We start from the raw sequence: 27,505 nt of genomic DNA, 5'->3' as shown, positions 1-27,505 counted from the left end.
AAAGTTAATTTGACTTCCGTCTAGAAGATTTGTCATTTCCATATGTCCTGCCCATTTTTATCTGCAAATAGAGTCAATTAAACTTAGAAGCTGGCACTTTGCTATGGGCTCACCTTTAGAAGGTGAGCATTGTTGTGACTAATATTGAAGTCTAATATTTGAGTTGATCTTTGGCTAGAAAATCTAATTCTTTTAATTAAAAAAAAAGGGTGATAGTAAGGAATGGGGGGGGGTGAGGTTTAATTCCTTTAAAAACCCTGAGTGCTGGTGAGATTCCAGAGCTGTGGAAGTTTCAAGTTTCTATAAACTAGGCAGATAGTAAATAATCAAGTTGCAGAGGCCCATAGGTTGTCAAAGCGAAGTCCAGAAGCTAAAGGTGTCTTGTTAGCTCTCAAAGCTTTGGTGCCAGGAAAGGATTTTTTGCAGTGAAATAGACCCTCTTTCCTATTAAAGGTTATCAAAATAGTTGAGCGGGACACAGAAGAACCAACTCCTCCTGCTCATCAAGATATTGAATTCACTCGAACCCCAGTTAAAACAGAGGCAGCAGTGGACTCCATATTGAAGGACATGGCTACAATCATCTTGTGTACCTTCCTTCTTATTGGATGGGTTGCCTTTGTCATCACCTACCCATTGGTAAGATCTGGTCTCTTTGGGCTAATTTCTTTCTGTTTGCTCTGATTTTCTAATGAGTAGTTGATTTTCCCCTTAGCATCAGAGCAATAATGGACTGTTGGTTGCTTCATGTATGAATGAATGAAAAAGAATTAGTTTTTATTTATCTAATATTTTATTTTTTCCCTCAATTACTTATAAAAACAATTTTTTACATTTGTTTTTTAAAATTTTGAGTTCAAATTTCTCTCCCTCCTTTCCATTCCCCCTTATTGTGAAGACAAACAATTTGATATAGTTTGCTTCTGATGTAGTCATTCAATGAATTTCCATATTAATCATGTTGTGAAACAAAACATAGAGCAAAAAAAAAAAGAAACCCAAGAAAAACAAAATAAAAAAATAGGCTTCAAACTGCATTTGCTCTCTATTAGTTTTTTCCTCCATGGATGGATGGCATTTTTCATCCTAAGCCCTTCAGAACTGTCTTGGGTCATTGCATTGCTGAGAATAGTTAAGTCCTTCACAGTTGATTAATGTATAATTTTGCTGTTATTGTTTCACAGCATCCCTGATGGAGATGGTCACCTTGTCTCCATCTGAATGGCTCCAGGGACAGGTTCATTTCTCTCTGGGTTCACTTATTTTATTTTGAGGCTGTTCAAATTATTTTTTTTTCTTTATAGGGTAGGAATAGAAATCAGATCTGGGATTTCCCTGGCCTAGGGAATTCCCAGAATCTGAGTTTCCTAGAGACTGAGAGTTCAAGTGACTTACCCAGTGTCTTTAGCAAATACGTATCAGCGCATAAACCCAAGCTTTGGCTTTCAGGGTTGGCCCTTTAGCCAGTTACTATCCTTTATATTGAGTGTGCCTTTATATTGAATTTGCCTCTCTGACTCTTTCCCTTGGGTCTTAGCTGCGCCTTCTGTAACCCCAGAGAATATCTATTCCTTCTTCCACATAGAAGCCCTTCTCAGTTTCTCTGGTGTGGGGTAGAGTAAATATTTAACACTGTCCTACTAAGCCCTGTGCATATGTTTCTCCCCAGAGCATGCACCAACAACAGCAGCTCCAACATCAACAATTTCAGAGGCAACTGGAAGAGAGGATCCAGCTGCTGCAACAACAGCAGCTTCCTTTCCAACCTCCTGGTGATCTGGCCCAGGACCCTGATTTCCTGGATGCCTCTGCTGGTCTGCACTCAGAGAGCTCAGCCCCTAGCAGTCCCAACATGTCCCCCAAGGGCTCCAACCATTCTCAGCATTCTAGCACCTCAGCTTCCAAGGTCAGCAGTAGCATCACCACCGAGCAAGACGAGGACGGTAAAACCATATTTCATTTTCTAAGTGACATCTTTTGTAATCAAGGCCAACTGGGGGGGGGAGGGAACTGTGTTCCTCTTGTCTATGGGTGCTCATGGAACTAGAAAATGTAATTTTCCCAGTGGTTGTTCAGGATGGCCTTACTTTTATAAATTGGGAACTCATTCCTCCACTACCTCCATTTTCTTTCCATGATTTTTCTTGGAATCATCTCAGCAGTCTTCTGTTTCCTTGCTCTCCAAGGACTGGAAGTCATTGCAGGATAGGAGTTAGAAGTTGGCTATCTTGGACTATCTTGGGAATTTTCTAGTGGAGAAAGTACTAGAGGCATAAGTCACAGAAATTTAGATCCATGGTAGACCTTGGAAATCATAGTCCATGAGTCCTTAACTTTTATTGTATCATGAACTGGAGGCTGTCTGGTGAAGCTTATGGATCTCCTTTCAAACTACTGTTTTTAAATACTTAAAATAAAATATAGAATGTTACAATGAAAACCAGTTATATTTAAATAAAGATAGAATGTTTTCTTATCCAAGTTTACAGACCATCCCCTCCCTTAAAATATATCTATGGATCCTTTGATCCTCAGTCAAAAAATTCCAATCTAGGCTAATCCTTGTATTTTATACTTGAGAGAAAAGAGACTAATAGAGGAATTTTATCCAGACTTATCCAGAATCATTTTACTGGTATGAGACAGAGAACCAATGTTATCCCATGTTGAATGATACTGATTATTGTTATCATGCAGGGTTAACTTCATAAAATAAAGAAGTTAATGTGTGTTTATTGAATTGCATTGAGTTAACACAATGCCAAGTGCTAGCAACTTAGAGGACTTTAACTCTCAAGTTAGAAAACCCAGTTGCTTTTGTCTCCCTTTTCCCATTTAATATTTTCTGAGCTAATAGCTCAAGGTGTGGCTCCTCTTGGGGAAGGCAAGGCAACAAATCAAAAGTCCTTTATAAAGCAAGTACTTCATTCCAGGCCCTAGGAGAATTTACTTGACCTTTAAAGAATAAATATTGTTTTAGCCTCAGGGATTTCTTTAGGTTTATTTAATATTTTCTTGCATTGATTTTGGCTTAGATGAAGAAACCAACATGGTGGTTGTTGGGAAAATTTCCTTTTGTCCAAAGGATGTCTTGGGACATGGAGCTGAAGGCACAATCGTATACCGGTAAGTAATATAGAGAGAAACATCACTGCCCAGAGAAACAAACACCATAGAATCACAGAAGCTAAGAATTTCAAGGAACCTCAGTAGTCACCTCATCCAATCCATACCCAAAAGGCATCCCCACTAGAATGTACATGACAAGTGGCCTTCTAGCCTCTGTTAAAAGACCTTTACAGGACGCCTCCTGAAGCAGCCCATTCCATTTTTGGCCAATTCTAATTGTTGGGAAAGTTTTCCTGATTTTGAGCTAAAATTGGCCTCTTTATAATTCCCATCTGTTGTGTTTGGTTTTGCCCTCTGGTGCCAAACAGAGTAAGTCTAATCCCTCTTACAGATGAAAGTGCTGCAGAGTTTTTACAGCTGTCTTGTATCCCTACCACCACCACCACAACCATCATCACCATCATCACCAACTTGAGTCTTCTCTAGGCCAAGCATCCCCAGTTTCTTCATCCAGTCCTGATCCTGCTTGCCTTCCTCTCTATTTTACTTTCTTATCTTATCCCATCCTTTTTAAACTGTGATATGCTGAAGTGAACATAATACTTCAGTTGTGACCTAGGGTAGAGTGAAAAGGATGCTATCCTATTTCATTTGGTGATTATATTAATCCCACGTATTCAATTCTCTCTTCATAGATGATTCTCATATTTATTTATCCATTCTCTTGCCTTACTTTCAGTCTCACATCTCCAACTTCCATTGGACATCTAGAATAATTCATCATGTCCAAAAGTTTGTCAATTTTACCTTTGTAGCATCTCTTGCATATTCCTCCTTTTCTTCCTTGACACCACTACACCCCTTATGCATACCCTTGTCATTCATATCTGAATAATAGACTTCTGCTTGTTCTCCCTGCTTCGAGTCTCTTGCTACTCCATTTCATTCTTCCACTCAGCTGTCAAATTGTCTGACCATGTCACTCTTCTATTCAGTAAACTCCAGTAGCTTCCTTTTACCTCCAAGATCAAATATAACATTTTCTACTTGACTTTGAATGTCCTTCAAAATCTGTCTACTTCCTCACCTTTCCAATTTTCTTACTCCTTACTCCCCAACATCCTTTTCTTCTTGCTAACCTACTCAGGTTTCATTTGTCATTTTGTGTATATCAACAGCCCTTAGGACAGAAAGAAGAGAGTCCTAAGTTGTTTAAAAAATAGTCAATTGTTGCTATCTTGTTCCATAAGTCTCCCTCAGAAGCTTTGCCACCATTAGGCCACATGGCCAGTGACACTGGCCTCCTGGCTATTTATCAAACAAGACAACTCCATCTCTCAGTTCTGGAATTTTCCCCAGATAGTGACACATTTGTTTGTTGTTCATTCATTTCAGTCTTGCCCAGCTCTTCATGATCCCCTTTAGGATTTTCTTGGCAGAGATACTGCAGTGGTTTGTCATTTCCTTTTCTAGCTTATTTTACAAATGAGGAAACTGAGGCAATAGTGTGAAGTGACTTGCACAGGGTTGCACATCTATAGTATCTAAGGTCAGATTTGAACTTAGACCCGGCACTTTATCCACTATACCATCTAGCTGACCCACCCACTTTTCCAAGGGGCAAAATTTGTACTTTTTTTTTCCTCTCTCCAGAGGGATGTTTGATAATCGGGCTGTGGCAGTGAAGAGGATACTCCCAGAGTGCTTCAGTTTTGCAGACCGTGAGGTGCAACTGCTTCGGGAATCAGACGAGCACCCCAATGTGATTCGTTATTTTTGCACAGAGCGAGACCGCCAGTTTCAATATATTGCAATAGAACTGTGTGCAGCCACTTTGCAAGAGGTAACAGGGTACTTTATCATCCATCCAGATACTGTTTTTTAAAATTGTATTGTTGTTGTAAGTTTTATTTTTACATTATACAGATTAACTCCCCACTAATTCTATGAGACGTCTCTTGTATCAATGAAGTAAAGCAATTAATTTAAACCAATAATATGGGGGGCTCATTTGAAAATGTACACAACATTCCATATCCATAGCACCCTCTCCATGTCTTAAATTTTTTTTGTTGAATAGATATTTATTTTCTCTCCCTCCTATCACACTGGAAAAAAACAAAAGACTATTCCCATCTTTTTCATTTTTTTTTTTTAGGTTTTTGAAAGGCAGATGGGGTTAAGTGGCTTGCCCAAGGCCACACAGCTAGGTAATTATTAAGTGTCTGAGGCTGGATTTGAACTCAGGTACTCCTGACTCCAGGGCCAGTGCTTTATCTACTGTGCCACCTAGCCGCCCCCATCTTTTTCATTTTTTAAAAATTTCATTTTTATTGATTTATTATTGATGACATTGAATAGTAATTTGTTGATTTTTTTCAATTGTGTCTTACTCTTTGTGACCCTATTTGTGGTTTTCTTGGCAGAATATTGGAGTTGCTTGTTTTACAGATGTCTTTCTGACTCCAGGCTTGCCACTCTATGTACTGTGTACTACCTAGCTGTCCAACTGAACAATAATACAATACAATACAATATAGTTTTCCTATCAATCCCTTTTAAAATCAATCAATGACATTCTGTTTCCAACATATCTTTATAACTTTTCAATCACTCTAAGACCCCATAAAGATTTTTATTTGTATTTCTTTCCCTTCATGTCTATTTTTTATACAATTATCACTGAGAGGAAGACCTAGGTTGAAGTCCCTATCTCTGACACACATTGACTCTGTGATCCTGTGACATTCAGAGCCACAGGCAACTCCCAAAGATTGTCACTTAGTCAACTATTCATCTGGGCTTTACAAAATGGTCCTAGAAAATTATCTGGTGCTGCTTTTTTGTTCACTTTCTATTATTTAATGAGGCAGCTAGGTGGCATTGTGGATAGAGCACCAGGCCTGGAGTCAAGAAGACAATGTTCTACTCAGACTCAGACAATTATTAGCTGTGTAACCCTGGGTATGTCACTTCACTCTGCCTCAGTTTTCTCATCTGTAAAACAAATCGGAAAAGGAAATGACAAACCACTCCAGTATCTTTGCCAAGAAAATCTCAAATGGGCTCACCACACAATTGAAATAAATGAACAACAACATCAGTTATTTAATCAAAATTTTATTATATCTCTAAATTCCTCATATTTGCCAGTCTTAATTGTATTTCATCACTATGTTACAATTTATTCAACTAGTCTTTTTTTGGACCATTATAAGTAATGCTACTATGTAGCATTTAGTAGTGAGGTTAAAAACAAAACAACAAATAAAAACCATTCTCCTGACATATTCCCAAAACTCTCCTACTTTAGACAATCCTGTTATAACTACAGTGTTGCATCAGTTGATATGGTAAGTCTTGTTTTGATTGGCCCATTCCTCAAAAGCCATTTTCTTATTTCTCTCTTAACTGCCCACAGAAGCAGATCTTGGAGCAAGATCCATTCTTCCTGGTTTTATAAATGGAGAGTGCAACATGACGTGCCATGTGGCCTAATGGTGGCAAAGCTTCTGAGGGAGACTTAGGGAACAAGATAGCAACCATTGACTATTTTTTAAACAACTTAGGACTCTCTTCTTTCTGTCCTAAGGGCTGTTGATATACACAAAATGACAAATGAAACCTGAGTAGGTTAGCAAGAAGAAAAATGGCCCTTGTGTACTGATGCCACCTCAGTGTCTCCCTCAGAGGTAGCCTGGTGTGTAAGAGAAAGTTTGGTATAGTAGAGGTATATAGAAATAGAAGTATGAGTTAGAAGACCTAATTTGGACCCCCAGCTCTGTCATTTAGCTTGGACAAATCACTAATTCTTCCCGAGAGACCTGACACAAGTTCCTTAAGAATCCTTAGTTTCACTCTCCTCACATATGATATGGCAATTATATCTACTCTCACAAGGTTGTCATGAGGATCAAAGGGGATATTGTTCAGGAGATTGCTGTTTGTCCTTTGTTGGCATGACATGACATTAGAAAGGTGAATGATGTATTGACTTGCAAGTGAATTGGATTTAAGTGAGACAGAGCTATGTAATGTCATAGACCATATTCTCTCTTCTAAAGTCACTGAAATCCAGTGGCAAGATGTAGGTCAAGACGGCTGGTATTGGCCTGGAAGAGAGTGGGAGACCTTAGTCTTTTTATGCCAATGTTTTCCCAGGTCTCAGTTTGTCTGAGGCAAAGCCCATTTGGTAATTGAAGGTTGTATAAGCTTTGAGGCAAAAGAAGGCCTAGTTTGCCTTCAAAAAGGAATTATTCTAGGGGGGTAAGGACCCTCGAGAGTTTCTGGCTAGAACAGAAACAATTGCTATTTATACTTACTTTGAGCCATCAAAACCCAAACAATGAGAAAGTGAGGCTCAGGCCAGGCCAGTGGTGAGAGCCAGAGTGATTTGGATTTAAAGGCATAGTCTAGCTGCTCCATTTGAATCTCAATGGGATTTATCAGAATCTGAATTGGAAAGCTATAACATATCATTCCAACAGAAAACATTATAACAATAACTATTATTATTATCATCTTTACTACAGTATGTGGAACAGAAAGACTTTGCTCACCTTGGTTTAGAACCTATCACCTTGTTGCAGCAGACAACATCGGGACTTGCTTACCTTCACTCCCTCAGCATTGGTGAGATCCCTCTTGATTAGACTCAATACCATGTTATTGGGGGCCTTTTCTTATGCATATTTTTCAAGGTAGACACTCTGAGTTTCCCTGGTATTTGACTCAGATTGATCTCTTTGTCACAAAGTCAGTTAATGTCTACTCCAGAAAGGTATATGCTATTCTGGATATCCTGTGATTTAATAGTACAGTGGAAAGAACAGAAGGAGGAGAGAATTTGTGCTCCTAACTTCATTGGTCTAAGCCCGAATCACTTCCTAAAAATAAATCATATGATATTGGAAGCCAGGACACCTAGAAGTAGTTGACAGTACATTAGAAAGTCGGTGGCAGGGGAAGGTGGGGAGGAGGTATGGGGTCAGGATGATGAAGCAGTCTGAGCAGCAATCCAACTGAACTCTTCCAATATTTCCCTCCAACAACTTTAAAATAACTCCTCCAAGAAAGCAGGTGAGGGGAATCCAATGCAGTATATTTCCAAGGGTTAGTGACAGAATCTGTGACTGACAAACATTTGGGCTGACCTAGAACTTTGCATTAGTTCACAGAGACCTGAAACCCCACAACATCCTCCTCTCCATGCCCAATGCCCATGGCAAAATCAAGGCTATGATCTCTGACTTTGGCCTCTGCAAGAAACTGGCCGTAGGTAGGCACAGTTTCAGCCGCCGCTCTGGAGTGCCAGGCACTGAGGGATGGATTGCTCCAGAGATGCTGAGTGAAGATTGCAAGGAAAATCCAGTGAGTAGTAGAACTTCCTCTTAATACCCAAGACCTATATTAGATGAACCACACCCAGCTTCAGAGTAAAGATTTCTCAATTACAAGGTTCCAAATTTCCAAATATTGGAAACTCAGGTTTCTGCCCAGTTTTCTGCTGATACTTGAGCTGGACTTTGGAGGAAGCTTGGATTCTATGAGGTTACTGAAGTTGGGGCCTTCCAAGTATCCATAGAGACTCTAAAACTTTTAGTGAAAATGACATTGATTTTGGCTCTACTCTGCTCCAGCCCAGCCATACTCTTTTTTTCTGCAGCTAGGTGGTACAGTGGATAGGCACTGGATCTGAAGTCAGGAAGACCTGAATTCAAATCCAACCTCAGATACTTAGTGTGACTCTGGGCAAGTCATTTAAGTTTGGTTGTCTCCTTGTCCTCTCTGTAAAATGGGGATGATCAAAGCAGACTGTTGTGAGGACCAAATGGGATATTTGTAAAGCATTTTGCAAACCTAAATATTCTATGAAAATGCTGATTGTTATAATAATAATAATTATTCTATTTTAAATAAATAATAATCCAGTACTTAGAACAGTGACCAGCACATAGTAGGTACTAAATAAATGTTTATTGCTTAATTGCTTAATAATAATAATATTAACTATTATTTCTAGTGTTACTTTACCTACATATTAACAACAATTTGATAAAAAATCTCATGCCATTTTTGTGGAGAAGCTGGAAAAGTAGGAAATAGACATTTAGCTGGATTCATAACTAGTTGACAGAGTAGATGTTAATAAGTCAATTTCAATAGGGCACACATAAATTTTTGATGGATTTTTTTGGGGAGAAGGAAGTTGTTTTTTTTTGAGCAATGACAATCCTAGTACTTTATTTAAGAAGTGTTTTAATACAATTATAGGATGATTTACAAGAGCTACATTTAATTCACTGAGTAAATTTAAGGCTTCAAAGGAAGTAATATATCTCTTGACTATCAATATAATTAAAATATTTAGTTCTTATAATTAACATGAGAACAACTAACCCAATGTGCTGATTATTTCTTCAGATATGCACTGTTTTTGTCACAGCATATGAGTAAATATTATAGAAACTTTAATGCATAGGCATAGTGGAGTATACCAGGGATCTGTACTTGGTCCTCTGCATTGATCAATGTTATCAATGACTGGGTAAAGAGATGAGGGTACTATCTTTCATTTTGCTCTGACCTGGAATCTGTGGCAGATTTGGAAAAGTCCAATTTTTTTCATATCATGGAACTTCTAAGAAAAGTTTGATTTACTGATTTCTTACCCCTTACACATATTGCTTCACTATACTTTAAAATTAAGGGGAGAAGGTTTTAAAATTTGATTAAATCAAATTTAATTAAAAATTAAATAAAATTAAAAAAATTTAAATTTAAAATTTAAAATTTTTTCCAGGGTCTTAGTCTTATAGCATTTGATGCTCAGATGAGAGAAGAGGCACAGTAAAATTATAGTCTTATTAGTTGATATATCTTGGCCTTAATTCTCCAGGAGGATCTATACAAAATACAGAATCTCACTGGTTAACAAAGGAGTGGATGAGCAGACCTTGACAGACTTATCTTGACCTTTTAGGAGGTCCTACTGAGTTAAAGGTCTAGAGGCTAGACTGATAAATAGATGTTAAAATATCTACATGGACCATTGGGCCGAAAGATGGACCACAGACTGACAAATAGAGTCACATGTTGGCCAAGTGCTCGTTGTTATTTCCCTATATTGAGCAAAAGAGATGTAACCAGGGATGGAGGGGCAACAAAAATAGCTGGGAAATTTTCATGTCATTGAGTCATCTCTGCCATGCTGGACTTGGTCACCATAAATCAAGGCAAAAACAAGAATGAAGGTCATCAAGTTAGCTTACTATGGTTAAGCAAGTGAATTTACAATCTGTAGTTCACAGCTCTGAAGTCTAATATACAGAATTTATAGTCACTGCTCCTATGTAATCATATCAATCTGATTAATACTGATTAGAATAAAATAGGGGTCCAGTTAATCATCTATCACAGAGGGGAATAAGGATTAGGATTTCTCCTTTTCTTAATCACCCCATCAAAGTCAGCTGGGATCACTAATGAAAAAAAGTATTAGATTTGACTTCAGGAGACCCAAGTTCAAATCCCCAAAAAGCTATGACCCTGAACAAATCATTTCTCTTTTCTGGACTTCAGTTTCCTCATCTTTAAAAATGAAGAGATTGGATTAGATTATCTCTAACCCCTCTGACATTCTATAGTTCTGTGATCTCCTAAAGAACAAATAGGACAGCAAGGTGACACAGTAGATAGAACATCGGGCCCTCCTGATTTCAAATCTGGACATTTACTGCTTGCTTCGGTTTCCTCATCTGTCAAATCAGTTGGAGAAGGAAATTCTATTTTCTTTGCCAAGAAAACCCCAAATGGGGTCACGAAGAGTCAGATATGACTGAAAAATGACGGAACAACAAAAGAACAAATAAATAGATGTTTATACTTACATTTGAGTTTCTGATGAACTAAATTGACCTTGAATTTTACAACATCCAAATTCTGTAAGCAGCAGGAGTATTGTCATCCTTTGAGTCACTTAAGTAGATTAAAGTATCTTAAATATGTAGCAAATTTCTTGAATATAATAATGATAGCTAACTTTGATATAGCCTGGTGCTAGGCATTTTACTATCATTATCTCACTCAATCTTCACAACATCCCTGGGGGATAGGTGTTATTATTATTATTATTGTTGTTATTACAGTTGAGGAAACTGAGGTAGACCTCTACTTTCTCTTGCTCCTCCTACCTCCAGGCTCAGAGCTCTGTTCACTATGGCTCCAATTAAGGAGCACTGAACTAGGTATCAGAAGACTTGGGTTCTAGTGCTGGCTCTGTCACTCATTGTATGACTTGGGAATTTGTATTTACTACTGAACATCCCAATTTTGGGGGGTTGGGTTTTTTATTTTTTTGGATCTCTTTCTGGGGGAGATCAGGTAGATTCTCTCAATTTCTATTTTGCCCTCTGCTTCTAAGATATCAGGGCAATTTTCCTGTAGGAATTCTTTAAAAATGAGGTCAAGGCTCTTTTCCTGATCATGACTTTCAGGTATCCCAATAATTTTTAAATTATCTTTCCTGAATCCGTTTTCCAGATCAGTTGTTTTTTCAATGAGATGTTTCACATTTTCTTCTGATTTTTCATTCTTTTGGTGTTGAAGTATTGTGTCTTGACTTCTCGTAAAGTCAGCAGCTTCCTTTAGCTCCATTCTACATTTGAAGGATTTGTTTTCCTCAGAGCTTTCTTATCTCCTTTTCCATCTGGCCAATTCTGTTTTTTAAAGCATCTTCTCCTCAATAACTTTTTGAACTGTTTTATCCATTTGACTTAAGCTGGTTTTTAACATGTTATTTTCTTCAGCATTTTTTTGGACCTCCTTGATAAGCTGCTGACTTTGTTTTCATGTTTTTCCTGCATCTCTCTCATTTCTTTTCTCAATTTTTCTTCTATCTTCCTTACTTGATTTTCAAAGTCTTTTTTGAATTCTGTCATAGCCTGAGCCCAACTTCCATTTTTCTTGGAGTCTTTAGATGTAGAAGCTTGTACCTCCTCATTTTCATATTGAGTATTTTTATCCTCCTTGGGATCATAGGCAAAGTATTTGTCAATGGTCCAGTTCTCTTTTTTCTCTGTTTACTCCTTTCCCCAGCCTATACCTGGTTTTGGAGTATTTCCTGAGCTTTTCAGTATTATGGGGACACCCCTCCCCCACAAGGACCTCAGTGTATGAGGCTCTGACTGCTCTTCTGGTCTGTGAATGACCACAAGTGCAGCCCTCGGCCATGGGGTGGAGAGGGGGTCTCTTCTATGGGAGACCTAGATTGCAATCAGGATCTTAATGTGGTCAGAGCCCCAGAGTCCTGTTCCAGGGACAGAGGACAGACCTCGGAAGTCTCTCTCCATTCCCCTCCCTTCGGTGAGCTGAGCACTCAGGGTCCAGTTGCCTGGAGGCTCCTGCTTGCTGGTTCCTGCTTCTGTTTCCTGGATCTGAGCTGCCTTGGTGACCATGCTGAGTGCAGCAACTCCCCTGAGGGCCTGGGCTTTAGGCTTGCTCTGGCAAAGGTCTCCCCTCTGATCCTGCAAGTTGTACCTGGTGCTTCCCAGGTTGCAGGTCAGGAAACTGCTTCTACTGCCAAGTCCTGGCTCCCAGGTGCCCTGGGGCTATTCCTGGGAGGCTGAAGTTTCTTCACTCTGGTGGGTTGCCTGTCTGATCCCATGGAATAGAGTTTTTCTGCTATTTTCCAGGTTACCTTGGACCAGAGAATTGCCTCACTGGATCTTTCTGTGGGTTCTGTCTCTTAAAATTTTAGTTAGAGCCATAATTTTAAGATTTTTGAAATATTTTGGAGAGATAACCTAGGAGAGGCTCTTCGCCTACTGCCATCTTGGCTCCACCCCTTGAACATCCCAATTCCAAGAGTATATTGTTAATGGTTCAATGTTGTGACTGAGAGATAGTAGAATGGTTAGAGCAGAGGACTTGCAGTCAGGAAGACCTGAGTTCAGATCTTGCCTGAGACTTACTAGCAGTGTGACCCTAGGCAAGTCACTTACTCTCTGTCTCAGATTCCTCATCTATAAAATGAAGATTAAATAATAGCAACTATCGCTCAGAGGTTTTATGAGGATCAAATGAAATGGTGTCTCTAAAACACTTAGCACAAGCTTTATATAGAGTAGGTGCTGTATAAATGATTATTCCCTTCCTTTTCCCTCTAAATGATTTGTGATAATATAAACCTTTATTAAGTATCTAATGGTATGTATACAGAATCCTAATTCAAGAGATAGACAAGATTGAGATGAGATGGCATTTCTGCCCTCATGGAACTTAAACTCTCAAAGAGGTCAGATATCAGTATGGAGAACTGTAATATACATAATAGCAATATTATATAACAAATGTAACAGAAAGTTACAAGATAAAATGCTGCACAGGATTATGGTAAATAGATATGTTTATAACTACATACATATTTATATATATAAAATGCTTTAAAGTTCCAAAGTATTTTGCAGATATGATCTCATTTGGTTGAGGAAGGGATGATAGCTTTACCAAATTAAGAGCCCTAGGGAGAAATTTCTGGTAGAGATTGCACTTGAGTTCCTAAAAGAAGGTACTTTAAAAATTCTTGTTAAGTGAATAAGTGAATTCATCAAACAATGAGGGTAAATGAGGACCCCAACCTGATGAATTCATAAGCTTTATACTTTTTCAGACTTACACAGTGGACATTTTCTCTGCGGGCTGTGTCTTTTACTATGTGATATCTGATGGCAACCACCCATTTGGCAAGTCCCTGCAGCGGCAAGCCAACATCCTTCTTGGTGCCTACAGCCTTGATTGTTTGCACCCAGAGAAGCATGGTAAGTTACAAGAATAGCTGAGGCATATTCAGTGAGGTATTTCAGGGGCTGGGTACCCTCTCCACCCACCACATCATGCATGGGTACACTGCTGCCATCTTGAGGCCATCATATACTCATCTGTTGTGAGATGTACAAATTTAGAGCCATCTCTACTCCAAATATTCACATGGATTATTTATACCCAACCTTAGAGCCTTCTAAGCTCAGATTGAGCTAATCAGTCATAGTCAGACAGACATACTCTACCTTGACCCTAACATAGAGCTGTCATTTTTGTTCCTCTTTGAAAACAAAGGACAATAGTCAGTCTGTCCCAGCATGCCCTTGATCATGTTGGCCTAAGTCAAGGTTTCATTTTATTTATTTTTTTTAATTACATACAAAGGCAATTTTTAACATTCATTCATTTACTTTTTTCCTACCACCCTCCCTTCCTTTCCCCTTCCCATGCCAGCAATTTGGTAAAAGTTGTACATGTACAATCATGTTTGACATACTAAGTCAAAGATTCTTAATCATTTTTTGTTTCTTAGACCCCTCTGGGAGTCTGGTGAAGCCCATGGTCCCCTTCTCAAAATAATGTTTTTTCATGCATAAAACAAACTATATGGGATGACACAATTAGATTGAAATATAGTCATCAAAGCATTAAAAAAAAGTTCAGAAACCCTTAGCAAAAGTAAACCAACAATCTTATCTCAACTCAGTGCTTGTCAAGTTAGCAAAACTCTTCTTGTAATGGGCTAAGTGTTGTTTAGTGCAATTATAGGAAAGAGAGCCTCAATTTAGCTCAAATGGCAGATGAGATTGTCCTATCTTGGTGATCTATGTAACCCCTTTGATGGCTGATCCCTGAGATTCCTTGAAGTCAGGTATTTGCCTGACTTGGCAGGTGGCATCCAGGGTCACCAGAGTACACTTAGACTCTAGTGACTAGTAGTGATACATGGGTTTCTTTTCCTCCCATGTAGAAGACATCGTTGCTCATGAACTAATAGAAAAAATGATTGCTATGGATCCTCAGAAGAGGCCCTCCGCCAAACATGTACTGAAGCACCCATTCTTCTGGGGCTTAGAAAAGCAGCTACATTTTTTTCAGGTATTATTTTATGTGCCTATACGTGTGTGTGTGTGTGTGTGTGTGTGTGTGTGTGTGCACGCATTTGTGTGAGCCCATGTTTTTAATGCATTCCAATTTTCCAGAGGAAAATAAAAACACTTAAAAACATTGGAACACTGGAATACAGCTTTTGACTGCAAGGTTTAAAGCTTTCCCTCAGAATATCAATTTTCTGTATTTGGGTGAAAACCATTAATTTGGCAGTTTAGTCCAATTCAATTCAATTCAATGTTCATTAAGTATTTTCTATGATAGGCACATCTTCTGTTTCTGAAGTCTACAAAGAAACCTATCCTCAAGCTTATATTTTACTAAAGGTATATATATATATATATATATATATATATATATATATATATATATATATATATATTATGTATGTATGTATAAGATAAATAAAAAGTAATTTTATGGGAGGGAGGGAGACTAAGAAAAGCCTCAGACACTTGAACTGAGTCTTAAAGCTTCCAAGAGACAGAAGTGAGGAATAAGGGTATTCTAGGCAAAGGTTCGCAGATTGGAGATGGCATGTCATGTACAAGAACATCAAGTAAGTCTTCTTCTAGTTTTGTGATCCTAGGCAAATCCCTGAACCTCTCTATACCTCAGGTTGCTTATCTGTAAAATGGGGCTAATAATGGAACCTACCTCACCAGGTAGGGATTAAGTGAAATAAAATATGAAGAGTGTTTTTCAAATCTTAAAGCACTATGTTAATATATTGTTATTTTTACAATATTTTAGCAAAAAAGGCACTGGAGCTTATTGAGGAGGAGAACTGATACCCTTAGGCATATTTAGGAAAATCTCTAGCAACTATGTGGAGGAGAATTTAGAGTAGGAAAAAGTTAAAGACGGGGGACCAATTTAGGGTCCATATAGATGGTGAAGGTCCAAATCAAGGCAATGACTATAAGGATGATGGGATTGAGGGTGGATGTGAGAGACATTGTAAGGGTAGAGGCAGTAAGTTGGTGACTTGATGGAGAGAAGGAAGTAAGGAGACCAGGATAGTGCTGAGAGTTTGCAGACATTTAAGCCTGGAAGGATGGTGGTACTCTCAGCAGAAACAGGAGAGGTTAGAAAAAGAATGGATTGTGGTAGGGAGTATGAAGTAGTAGGTTGTGTTTTGTGCGGGAGTTTATATTTTTTCCTGCAACAGGGAGCCACTGAAACTTTGGAATCTCTGCAGTGAGAACAGAGGTAAGGGGATGATGGTGTAGCCCCAGAACATAGAGAATACTTTTCCAGGAGAACTGGTGACCCTAGAGTTTATTGAGTACAAGGAGTGAAATCATTTTGTTCGTATGTATGTATGTGTGTGTATGTATACATGTAAATTTATAATTATAGTGTGAATGTGTATATATTTGTATATGCAGAGTTTAAATGTACCATATTAATGCTATATTATTAATTACATGCTATATGTATGTCTATATGAATGAATTTCTTTGGAGGTGTAGACATACATTAAAAAATTCTTAATATAGTAGTCTTTCAAGCTGGAAGAAAGACCTTATAAATTGCCTAGCCCAACCATCTCATTTTATTTTGATTTTATCTTTTAAAGGATTTTTAAGATTTATTTTTCCTTCTTTCCTTTTTTCTTTATGTTGAATATTACAAATATCACCTAAAATAAACACTTCCATAGACACAATAGAATAGGAGTGGGTTTTTAATGTGAATTTCTGTTATATATGTTCCTTCCTTTTCTTTTCAAGTGAATAATAAATTCAGCACCAGAGTTGTCTTAATTTGAATTTTTCTAATTATTAATGATTTGAAGTATTTTTCATCTTCTTATTAATCAAGTCTTTCCTTTTAAAACTACCTCTTCATATCCTTTGACTAAACTGGACAATGATTCATAAGTTTTAAAAACTTGAATCAGTTCCTTATATAACCTATATATGAGACCTTTATCAAAGAAACTACCCACAAAGATTTTTTTCTCTCATCCATTCTCTCATTCCCTTCTAATTTTAGTTACATTAGTTTTGTTTGTGCAAAAACTTTTAAATCTTATATAATTAAAAGTGTCCATTTTATCTTCTGAAATCCTTTTTCTTCCTTACTTGATCAGGTACTTTAAACCATCTATAGATCTGAAAGGTATTTTTCTTCTTGTTCCTCTAATGTGTTTATAATTTGATCTTTCATAGCTAAAGCACATATCCATTTGGAGATTTTCTTGGTATGTGGTGTAAGATGTTGACTTTTACCTAACTTCTGCAAATTGCTTTCTAGTTTTCCCAGCAGTTTTTGTTGAATAATGAAATCTTACCCAGAATTGGAAGCCTCTGATGATATCAGATACTATTCTATAATGTTCATTTACTTCATTTGATTAACCTCTCTTGTTTTTTTAACTAGTACCAAATAGTTTTGATGAAATCATATAGTTGCTTTGTGTCTTGGTAAATAGACTCAAATATTTAATACATTCTGTAATTATTTGGATTGGAATTCCTCTTCCTATGTCTTCCCGTTGCAAACCTTCTTTTACCTATAAGGAAACAGACCTAGAGAGATGAAGCAATTAATCAAACTATTAAATAGCCAAGCCAAATTTTTTTTTTAGATTTTGCAAGGCAATGGGGTTAAGTGGCTTGCCCAAGGCCACATGGCTAGGTAATTATTAAGTGTCTGAGGTTGGATTTGAACCCAGGTACTCTTGACTCCAAGGCTGGTGCTCTATCCACTGCACCTCCTAGCTGCCCCTCAAGATTTTTTTTAAAGAAAGATTTTATTTATTTTGAGTTTTACAATTTTCCCCTATTCTTGCTTCCCTTCCCCCACCCCCACCCCCCACAGAAGGCAGTCTGTTAGTCTTTACATTGTTTCCATGGTATACATTGATCTAAGTTGAATGTGATAAGAGAGAAATCATATCCTTAAGGAAGAAAAGTAAAGTATGAGAGATAGAAAAATTACATAATAAGATAACAGGTTTTTTTCCCCTAAATTGAAGGTAATAGTCTTTTGTCTTTGTTCAAATTCCACAATTCTTTCTTTGGATACAGATGCTATTCTCCATCACAGATAGCTCAAAATTGTCCCTGGTTGTTGCACTGATGGAATGAGCAAATCCATCAAGGTTGATCATCACCCCCATGTTGCTGTTAGGGTGTATAATGTTCTTCTGGTTCTGCTCATCTTGCTGAGCATCAGTTCAAGCACATCCTTCCAGGCTTCCCTGAATTCCCATCCCTCCTGGTTTCTAATAGAACAATAGTGTTTCATGACATACACATACTCAGTTTGTTAAGCCATTCCTCAGTTGAAAGACATTCACTTAATTTCCAATTCTTTGCCACCACAAACAGGGCTGCTATGAATATTTTTGTACAAATGATATTTTTACCCTTTTTCATGATCTCTTCAGGGTTTAGACCCAGTAGCGGTACTGCTGGATCAAAGGGTGTGCACATTTTTGTTGCCCTTTGGGTGTAATTCCAAATTGCTCTTCAGAAAGGTATATGAGTTCACAGCTCCACCAACAATCAAGCCAAGATGTTAAACCATACCTTTGACTTCCAAGTGTAGTATTGTTGCCACCTCTTGGCAGGAATAAAACCAGAATCAGAAAATGGAAAGTACACAATGTATAGATTCCACTTAAAATCATAGATTAAAAGCTAGAACCTTTGAGATCATCAAGTTTAACTCATTTTGCAGTGGAGGCCCCAAAAGTTCATGTGACTTACCCAAGGTCACACAGGTAGTAATTGATAGAGCTGAGAGATGAATCTTCACCCTCTGACTCAAGTTGCTTCTTCTGAACTGTACTGGACCGTTGTGAGACAGAACCAATTCAGGGTGTCCTTGGTGCTCTGGGACTTGATACATCCATCTTCAGACGCCACATAGTGGAAAATCTGTCCTTCATTGTATTGTCTCTGTGATTCTCTTACAGGATGTGAGTGACCGCATAGAGAAGGAGGCCCTGGATGGTCCCATAGTGAAGCAACTAGAAAGAGGAGGGAGAACCGTGGTCAAAATGGACTGGAGGGAAAACATAACTGTTCCACTCCAAACAGGTAATGCCTTACAATTATCTTCTCATTTGGTTTTCACAATAATCCTAGGAGGTAGGTTTTATTATAATCCTTGTGGTTAAGTGACTTGCTCAGGGTCATGCAGCTAGAGTATTTGAGACCAGGTTTTTTTTTTTTAGGTTTCTTTTCTTTCTTTTTTTTTTTTGCAAGGCAAATGGGGTTAAGTGGCTTTCCCAAGGCCACACAGCTAGATAATTATTAAGTGTCCGAGACCGGATTTGAACCCAGGTACTCCTGACTCCAGGGCTGGTGCTTTATCCACTACGCCACTTAGTTGCCCCTGAGACCAGGTTTGAACTTAGGTCCATTGCACTGGGGGCAGCTAGGTGGCACAGTGGATAGACGGTTGGGCCTGGAGTCAGGAAGATCTGAGTTCAAATCTATCCTCAGACAATTAATAGATGTGTGACCTGGGCAATCACTTAACCTTCCTTTTCCTCATTTGTAAAATACATTGGAGAAAGAAATGGCAAAATGAAGAATCTTAGTCATATTGGGTCACCAAGTTGGATGTAACTGAAAATGATTAAACAACAGCTATTATATTTAGAAACCACAGTTTTTTCAACCATTGTCCAAAGGATAAGCAGTTACTCTAGTTCTTTGACACTACAAAAATATTGCTAAATTTTTTTACTTATCTGTGGAACTTATCAATTAATCTATTGTTCCTCATTAATTAAAATAAAAAACTTCAGATGTGATGACCTAATATAGCTCTGAAAGGTGTCCAGGAGGTGGCAGCACTTGAATAGTTTTGGATGAATACCTGTATGAATCCAAGATAAGTAGAAAAAAGGAAAAAGATCTGATTCCTCCTCTTCAAATGTATCAACTCAACTTTATTACTTGGTTTATCCAGTTGTTATACCTGGAGAACTATAAAAAGACAGCTAGTTATCTGGAATGAGCAAAAACACCATTTAGGATTATATTGCTATCTAATTTCTCCTATTATTGATGAAACATTCTTCATAAAGTTTTGATAAGTTTAATTTCTCCCTTCAAAAACTGACTGTTCTATCCTTTGATCCATTGGGGAATTCTTTTAATTCTTATAAAGTTCTAACAGCTCCTCATGTGTCTTGGATCTTAAGAAATATTTGCTATAAAGACTTTTCCCAATTAACTGCTTTGCTTTTAATTATAGCTGCATTCATTTTGTTCCTATAAAACTTTTCATATTACATAATCAAAACTGCCATTTTATCTTCTCTAATCACTTCTGTTACCTTATTTAATTAAGAATTTTATACCTTATTGTAGTTGTGCAAACTGTCACTTCCCATTCTCCTCTAGTTTTTCATGAGGTGATATTTAGGCTATGAATCAATTTTAGAGCTTATGTTTTACATATATTATATATATATATATATATTATATTATAAGAAGTTGGTTTAAACTAATTTCTGTCAAATTGATAGGAAGTCTGAACTACAGTTTTCAATGTCCTTAGGTTTATTGAACACTAGGCTATTGGATTTGATTGCCTCTGGATCTTGCTTACTTGGTCTGTTCCATTGATTAACTTTTCTCTTTTTAACCAGTAGCAAATAATTTTAATGATTATTGCTATATATTATAGTCTCATATCTGGTTATATTTGATCTCCCTCATTCCTACTGCAAAAAAAAAACTATTTCCTTTGAGATTCTTACCAATTTATTACTATCTTGTCTGACTGTAAATAAAACTCTCCCTTGGTAGTTAGACTGAATTCAGGTAAATACATTAGGTAGAATTATAATTTTTATTATATTGGTACAGCCCAAACATGTTCACTGAATATTCCTCCAATTTCATATATTAAGTCTGTTTTCACCATTATATGGTTTTTCCTTTTCCAGATCTTCGAAAATTCAGAACCTATAAGGGGGGTTCTGTAAGAGATCTTCTCCGTGCTATGAGAAATAAGGTAAAGAGTTTGCAAGGGCAGGGGATGTCCACCTTGAAGAAAGTAGCTAGATAATCCTTCACCCAGATTGCACATTGTTGGTACCTTTGGACCTGCCAAATCCTTGCTTTCCTTGACTAAGGAAAGTGATTATTTGAATTGAAACCTACAACTTAGGCATTTTAGGACTGACTTTTTCGATGCTTGTGTACTTAGGAATCACTATCAGTTGCCACCTTTTAAAATGGCTTTCTTCACCTTTCATTCACCTGATAGATGTAAATTTGAATCCAAGGTCAAGTACCCCCACAAAGTTGGTTGGGTAAATGCCCATTATGATAGGGTACTTAATAAGATTTTAGGGTGCTTGGGTCCCTAGGAAAGCACAGGAGAGTCAAGTTGCCCAGCTGGTCATTCATTGCAAATCTCCCCTTGAGGGTTCTTAGCATTTTCTCAGATTGTACAGTTAGAGAGCAATGCTAATGTTGAAGGCTTAGAGGTGGAAGACAAGCTTCTTAGGTCTTTTAAGTTTTAACCATTAAATTCATATATATGTATATCTATATATGTATAGATAGATATGTATGTATGTGTGTATGTATGTATAAATTCTCCTGAGGCTCAGTAATCCCCACATCCCTTCGTGAACCTTGGGATCAGTTAGAACACTGTTGGGTCTTGATTATTGTAGACAGCTGCCCCATTCTCAAATAGACTGATACGCTGTTAGACCTTAATAGTACAATTTTTTATTAAGGTTGGCTTGTCCAATATAAGTTGGCCTCCTAGAATGCTGTAGAAAAGTCAAACAAGGCCAGGAGATGGGTTGTTTATTATTTCTTTGTCTTCTGCTTAGGAATCTAAGAAAAGGGGTAGACTTAAAAAAAAACACCTCATTAACATTTTCTTTCTCTATGTTAAAATGGGCCTTTCCAAATGTCCTCTAGGGCAAATGAAACTTGTCATTGATTCCATATTACTTCCCTTCATTCACTTTGTGTTCCTGCCAAATGACCTAGCTAATATTTCCTCATATGTGAGAACCTGTCTTCCACTTCCAAGCCTTTGCTCAAATTTTTCCCTTTGCCTGAGGACTACTTAACTTCTCATTTTTCACTTTGTGGAGTTCCTTGTTCTTTTCAAGTCTCAAGTATCAGCTCAAGCTCCACTTCCTGTATACTCTTTTCTGATTTCACCCCACCTCTGACCCCTGTCTCTCTGTTTCTGTCTCAGTCTCTGTCTGTCTGTCTGTCTGTCTGTCTCTCTCTCTCTCTCTTACACACACATATATACTCACACACATTTACTTATAAAGTACTACTTCATATATCTATATATTATATGTAGAGATATATTTTTAATTGCCTTACCTGTCATTTCTCTACTGTAAAATGAAAGCTTCTTTAGAATATGGCCTGTTTTTTGGTTGTTGTTGTTTTTTTTAATCCCCAGTGCTTTGTACATAAAAGGCACTTAATGCTAGTCTCACTTGCAGCTGGTAAAGAATTTAATGGTTAAAACTTTTAACAACCTCTAAAATAATTTCAGTTTTGTGGAGAAAAGATTCTGATCTGGCAGGAACTTGAACTTCTACTAGGCATTCCTAGCCAGGCTTGGTGGAATTCCCTATTATGAAAACCAAATGCTTCTTTCTGTGTTCTTTCCACAGAAGCACCACTATCGGGAGCTTCCTGAGGCTGTGCAAGAAACACTGGGATCTATCCCTGAAGATTTTGTCCGTTATTTCACATCACGGTTCCCCCACCTCCTCTCGCACACTTACCGAGCCATGGAACTGTGTAGCCACGAAAGGCTCTTCCAACCTTATTATTTCCAAGAGGCCACAGAACTGGACCCCCCAGTGACAAATGATGGCCTCTGAGAAAGGGAAGTCCTCTCCATTGCCAATAGAGAGGCCAATGTGAAGACTAAGGGATTGGCCTTTGTTATCCATCATTTGGAATCCAAATGGCCCAGAGAGCCATGAGAAAGAAGATGGGCTTCTGATTTTAAGTGCCTTGGAACTGCCTTCCCTGCTCTGCCACCAGAGCAAAGGGATGATGAACCCTTGGAAGAGGATGGAGTGACTTTTTATAGCCAAGGGGAATTTGAGAGGATCAAGGCTTCTGGGGTCCTTTGTCTATCAAGGCTCCCTGTTTAAAATGGACAAGCATCATGAGGCCTTGAAAGAGGCTGCAAATGCCTTCATTTTTCTGCTGGAGAAACTTCTCTGGACTTTGGGGTTCTTGTTCATCTACTATTTGTGGTTGATATATAGGACTTTGGTAGGTCCCAAGAAGGGAAAAAAGAGGTTGAGGGAGTAAAGAATCCAAAGGTCTATCCATCTAACAGGAGTTAGCAGCATCTCCTTCCTTTTACCAGCCAGGTTTGGTTTTGTACCACTAGGCTGACTCCCCTACAAAACTGTGGGGCTGAAGAGGGACAAGGGCAGAACTAGGACCAATGAGTAGAAGGTAGAGTAAAGCATATTTCTTCATCCTTGAAGGAAAAAATTTCCCAATAATTTGAACTTTCCTAAAGTAGAACAGGGAGATAGGGAATTCCTGGTCATGTACTGATCCAATTAGATGACCTGTGAGGTTCCTTCAACCTTTGAGATTCTTTGAGGATTGAGGAAGACTCCAGTATTCAGGTGTTATCAAGATGGAGGTTTTATAGTGCCCTTGAAGACAGAAGGCATCAAATAAATCATTTATCTATTGAGCTTGTCCTATACAACTTATTATGAAGTGCCTATTTTAGAAATTTTTTAAATGTCTTCTGAGAGGCAGTGAGTATATGTTTTGGGACCCCAGTCAGGGACTGATCGACTTATATTGAGGGAAGTAAGTCACTAAAAGGAGGTGATGGAATCAGAAATCTCTACTGGTTTCAAAAACTAAAAAAAAAAAAATGATATCTGGTTCTAAATACATAAGGGTTTCTACCTTGGTTTCAAACTTAAAAATATTTCATCAACGCATAAGGAAACTATTTAGAAGAAATAATTTCCCCCAACCAGAGTAGAGTCCAAAGGAATACTTGAGTCAGTCAAATTAGGGAATTTAGCCAAATGACCCCTAAAAATCCTCCAATATTCTGAGTCAAACCAGAAAGAAGGAAGGGAGTAAGTACATCTTGGGGACCTCAGTTAGAATAGGGCAAATTCTCATGTTAACTGCAATCCTATTTGATCTTCTTAAACCTGACTATGGAATTAATGGCAAAACATTTTCATTGGTTTATTTTTTTCTGACATAAGCAATAAAATTGATGCTGTATGTAGCAGGGAACCTGGGGACAGCTCTTGCTTGGTGCCTGCTCTGTAATGGATTTCTCTGCAGTATTCCTTTTCAATGTCCTCAAAGCTGTGACTGAAAAAAAAAATCTCTTCTTACCTGAGAAGCATTAACATGTTCTGACATAGAACTTGTGTGGTATTCTTTTGCAATTATCTATTTATTTTATGTGTATTTATTTAATTTTTACCCTGAAACTGTAACTGGTTAAAGTGTGAGGGCCATAGGCAAATTTGTGCTGTTACACTGCTAACTGTTTTTAAACTGGAAAAGGATGAAATGCTATTGTGTCTAACAGTGGAGTGGATGAGTCATCGTTGTTTTTTAGGAGGGCAGATTACTTGATCGGGTAAAATTTTCAAGTCTTATGTGATTTTTTTGTTTTAAAAAATAAAATTCTGTGCCACTCTGTCTTATTTACTAAATGGATGGTTAGTTGATGGAATGTTGTATGTTTATTGTTTATTACAGTCTTTTCTCTGGAGTGTAAATTCCTATTTTAGCTTTATATTTTTATAAGAACCATTATCAATGTCAAAGGCCAATATTGTGCAAATCTTTTGTGTATTTTTAAAGGTTGGTGATTCAAGGATTATTACCTAAAGCAAACTGCATATTTTTATACCTCTCTGGTACAGTTCTTTTATAATTCTGTATATTGGTGATGATGAGATGATGATAATGATGATGACTTATACTCAAGCAAACTTCAAATAAAAATAGATTTAGATTTGGAGGTTGGTTTCTTCTCTTTGGAGACCAGTGTCTTATGAACTTTCTTCTCTGTCATGGGGGTTTTTTCTCCCAGAGAGGCAGATTAGTATAATGAAAAGATTGCTGGACTTGGAGTCAGAAGTCCCAGCTCTGCTAGTTATTGGCTTTTATTCCTGAAGAGGACCAAATTGACTTTGCTATGTTAGAGTCAAGTTACAATGAGTTCAGCTGTTATTGATTGAACCAATTTGATCTCAGAATGTTCTACCACAGATTGGGTACAACTAGGCCATGTGCACATTTGGATTCTCTGAATTTGCACCTCTCTGCTATTTACTTGCTTGATGAGATTGGATCAATCACATAATATTTCTAAGTCTCAGTTTCTAAATCTGTTGTTTAGTGTTTTTCTTTCCTCTCTGATACTTCATGACTCCATTTGGGATCTTCTTGACAACAATACTGAAGTGATTTCCATTTTCCTCCTCCTAACCATTGTACAGATGAAGAAACTGAGGTAAACAGTTAAATGACTAGGGTCACACAGCTTAGCAGCTGTAAGTGTAAGTGTCCAAGGGCAGATTTGAACTTAGGTCTTCCTGATTCCAGGCCTAGAACTCTATCCACTGTGTTACCTAGCTTCCATCTCTGTGCCTGCCCATTGGCTGGCCCCCATCCCTGAAAGGCGCTCCTTTCTCATCTCTACCTCTCAGAATCCCTGGTTTCCTTCAAGATTCAGTTCGAATACATCTTCTAGATCAGAGATTTCAAACATTCTACAACAATCCCAAGTGTGGTCAAATAAAAGTAAAATGTAATGGGGGGGAGAGGCAGTTAGGTGGCACAGTGGATAGAGCACCGGACCTGGAGTCAGGAGATCCTTAGTTCAAATCCTGGCTCAGTCACATGATAATTAGCTAGCTGTGTGACCTTGGGCAAGTCACTTAACTCCACTACCTTGTAAAAACTAAAAAAAAGAAGAAAAGAAAAGAAAGGAAATCATCAGAAATAATTAAAAAAATGTAATTTGGGGGTGGCAGCTAGATGGTGCTGTTGATAGAGCACTGGCAGAGTTCAAATCTGGCCTCAGAAACTTAATACTTAACTATGACATTAAGCAAGTCATTTAATCTCATTGTCTTGCAAAAGCAAAAAATGCAATTGGAAAATATTTAACAAAATAAGAAAAATACAACAAAATAGGTGTTTTTCTAAATCAATTTGGTCTATCTTTATATACAGTTTATTGATCTCATTTGAATTTCAGTTAGATACCACTGGTCTAGATAAAGCCGATCCCTAAATCTTCTAGTACCCTCCCTCCCCAAACTGCCTTGTAAGTCAGTGATATAACATGACAAATGTGTTCCCCCAAAAGCACCAAGATGTACAAAATCACAACAAAAAACTACAGGGCTTATGGGACAAATAGGGTAAATGGCACAGTGCCCCCAAATTTTATCACTGTCATAGATACACATACTTTCATATAGAAATTGAGCAGAAGCAAACTTGGAATTCATCTTATGCTTAAAATGTGCCCTATTATATTAATCACAATGGAATAAACTTGCATTTTTGCAACATTATAGCAGAGTTTAATATGTTCATTTTCAGGATCTATATATGCTATATTTGTCCCAGTGAGTTTCAAAAGTCTTAGGGTAATTAAAGTGCTTGTGTATTAATGTTTAAAACTTCACTAAGACTTTAGGACTCCAATAAATGGTTATATGGCTAGATTTTGCCTGCCAGATAGAGATATATGAGAGGATAGAGAGATAAAGAGAGATGATAAATAGATCATAAATAGATCAATCTACTCATATCCGTACATGTTTTCTCCTCTTTACCCCATTTATTTAGAAGATAAGTTCCCTGAGAGCAAGAACTTTTATTATTATTATTATTATTAAAAGTCATCACAGAGGCAGTTAGGTAACACAGTGGATAAAGCACCTGCCCTGGAGTCAGGAGGATCTGAGTTTAAATCCAGCTTGCCTTGGGCAAGCCATTTAGCCTATTGCCTGAAATAAATAAGTTTTTTAAAAAGTCATCACAATCAGTTTAATGAAGTACACAGAATAGCATTGGTCATGTCAATAAAATAAAACAATTATTTTTATATCAAGTATACTTCATTTCCTTTACAGGTATTCTGTTAAATAAAGCACCATATACACAGATAAGTATATACGTATATGGTGCTTTTTAAAATAGAATTTATATATATATACATATATGCATATACATACATACATACATATATGTATATACATACATACACATACATATATGTATACACACACATATATATTCTACCAAATCACAACTAAAGGGTTTTTTTGTAGGGTTTATTTTTTTCTGGTTGCTTATTATGCAAGTAAACTTGTTTTTGATAATAAGAACCATAGCAATCTGAGGCAACACTATATAATATAGAACACTATATAATATACAATAAAAACTCCATACATTAATATGCATTGTACAAGGTCACAAAACCTTGTTCTCCCAGACAGTTA

General features: G+C 37.5%; 1 protein-coding gene across 1 annotated transcript in view; it reads left to right on the top strand.

Annotated features, from left to right (window-relative positions):
- The window catches only part of ERN1 (endoplasmic reticulum to nucleus signaling 1), a 119,509-nt gene extending 95,358 nt beyond the window's left edge, over positions 1-24,151 (top strand). Inside the window, exons 12-22 of the mRNA XM_074224481.1 lie at positions 454-639; positions 1,670-1,943; positions 3,036-3,126; positions 4,723-4,912; positions 7,602-7,701; positions 8,240-8,439; positions 13,739-13,886; positions 14,861-14,988; positions 18,932-19,055; positions 20,921-20,988; positions 22,637-24,151. Coding sequence (XP_074080582.1) covers positions 454-639; positions 1,670-1,943; positions 3,036-3,126; positions 4,723-4,912; positions 7,602-7,701; positions 8,240-8,439; positions 13,739-13,886; positions 14,861-14,988; positions 18,932-19,055; positions 20,921-20,988; positions 22,637-22,849 — 1,722 coding nt within the window. The 3' untranslated portion in view covers positions 22,850-24,151. The remainder of the gene's footprint in view (positions 1-453; positions 640-1,669; positions 1,944-3,035; positions 3,127-4,722; positions 4,913-7,601; positions 7,702-8,239; positions 8,440-13,738; positions 13,887-14,860; positions 14,989-18,931; positions 19,056-20,920; positions 20,989-22,636) is intronic.
- Positions 24,152-27,505: the final 3,354 nt, after the last annotated feature.

The sequence above is a fragment of the Macrotis lagotis genome, chromosome 2 (assembly GCF_037893015.1).
Source record: "Macrotis lagotis isolate mMagLag1 chromosome 2, bilby.v1.9.chrom.fasta, whole genome shotgun sequence".
Taxonomy (NCBI): Eukaryota; Metazoa; Chordata; class Mammalia; order Peramelemorphia; family Peramelidae; genus Macrotis; species Macrotis lagotis.
This window is presented reverse-complemented; position numbering and strand designations above follow the sequence as displayed.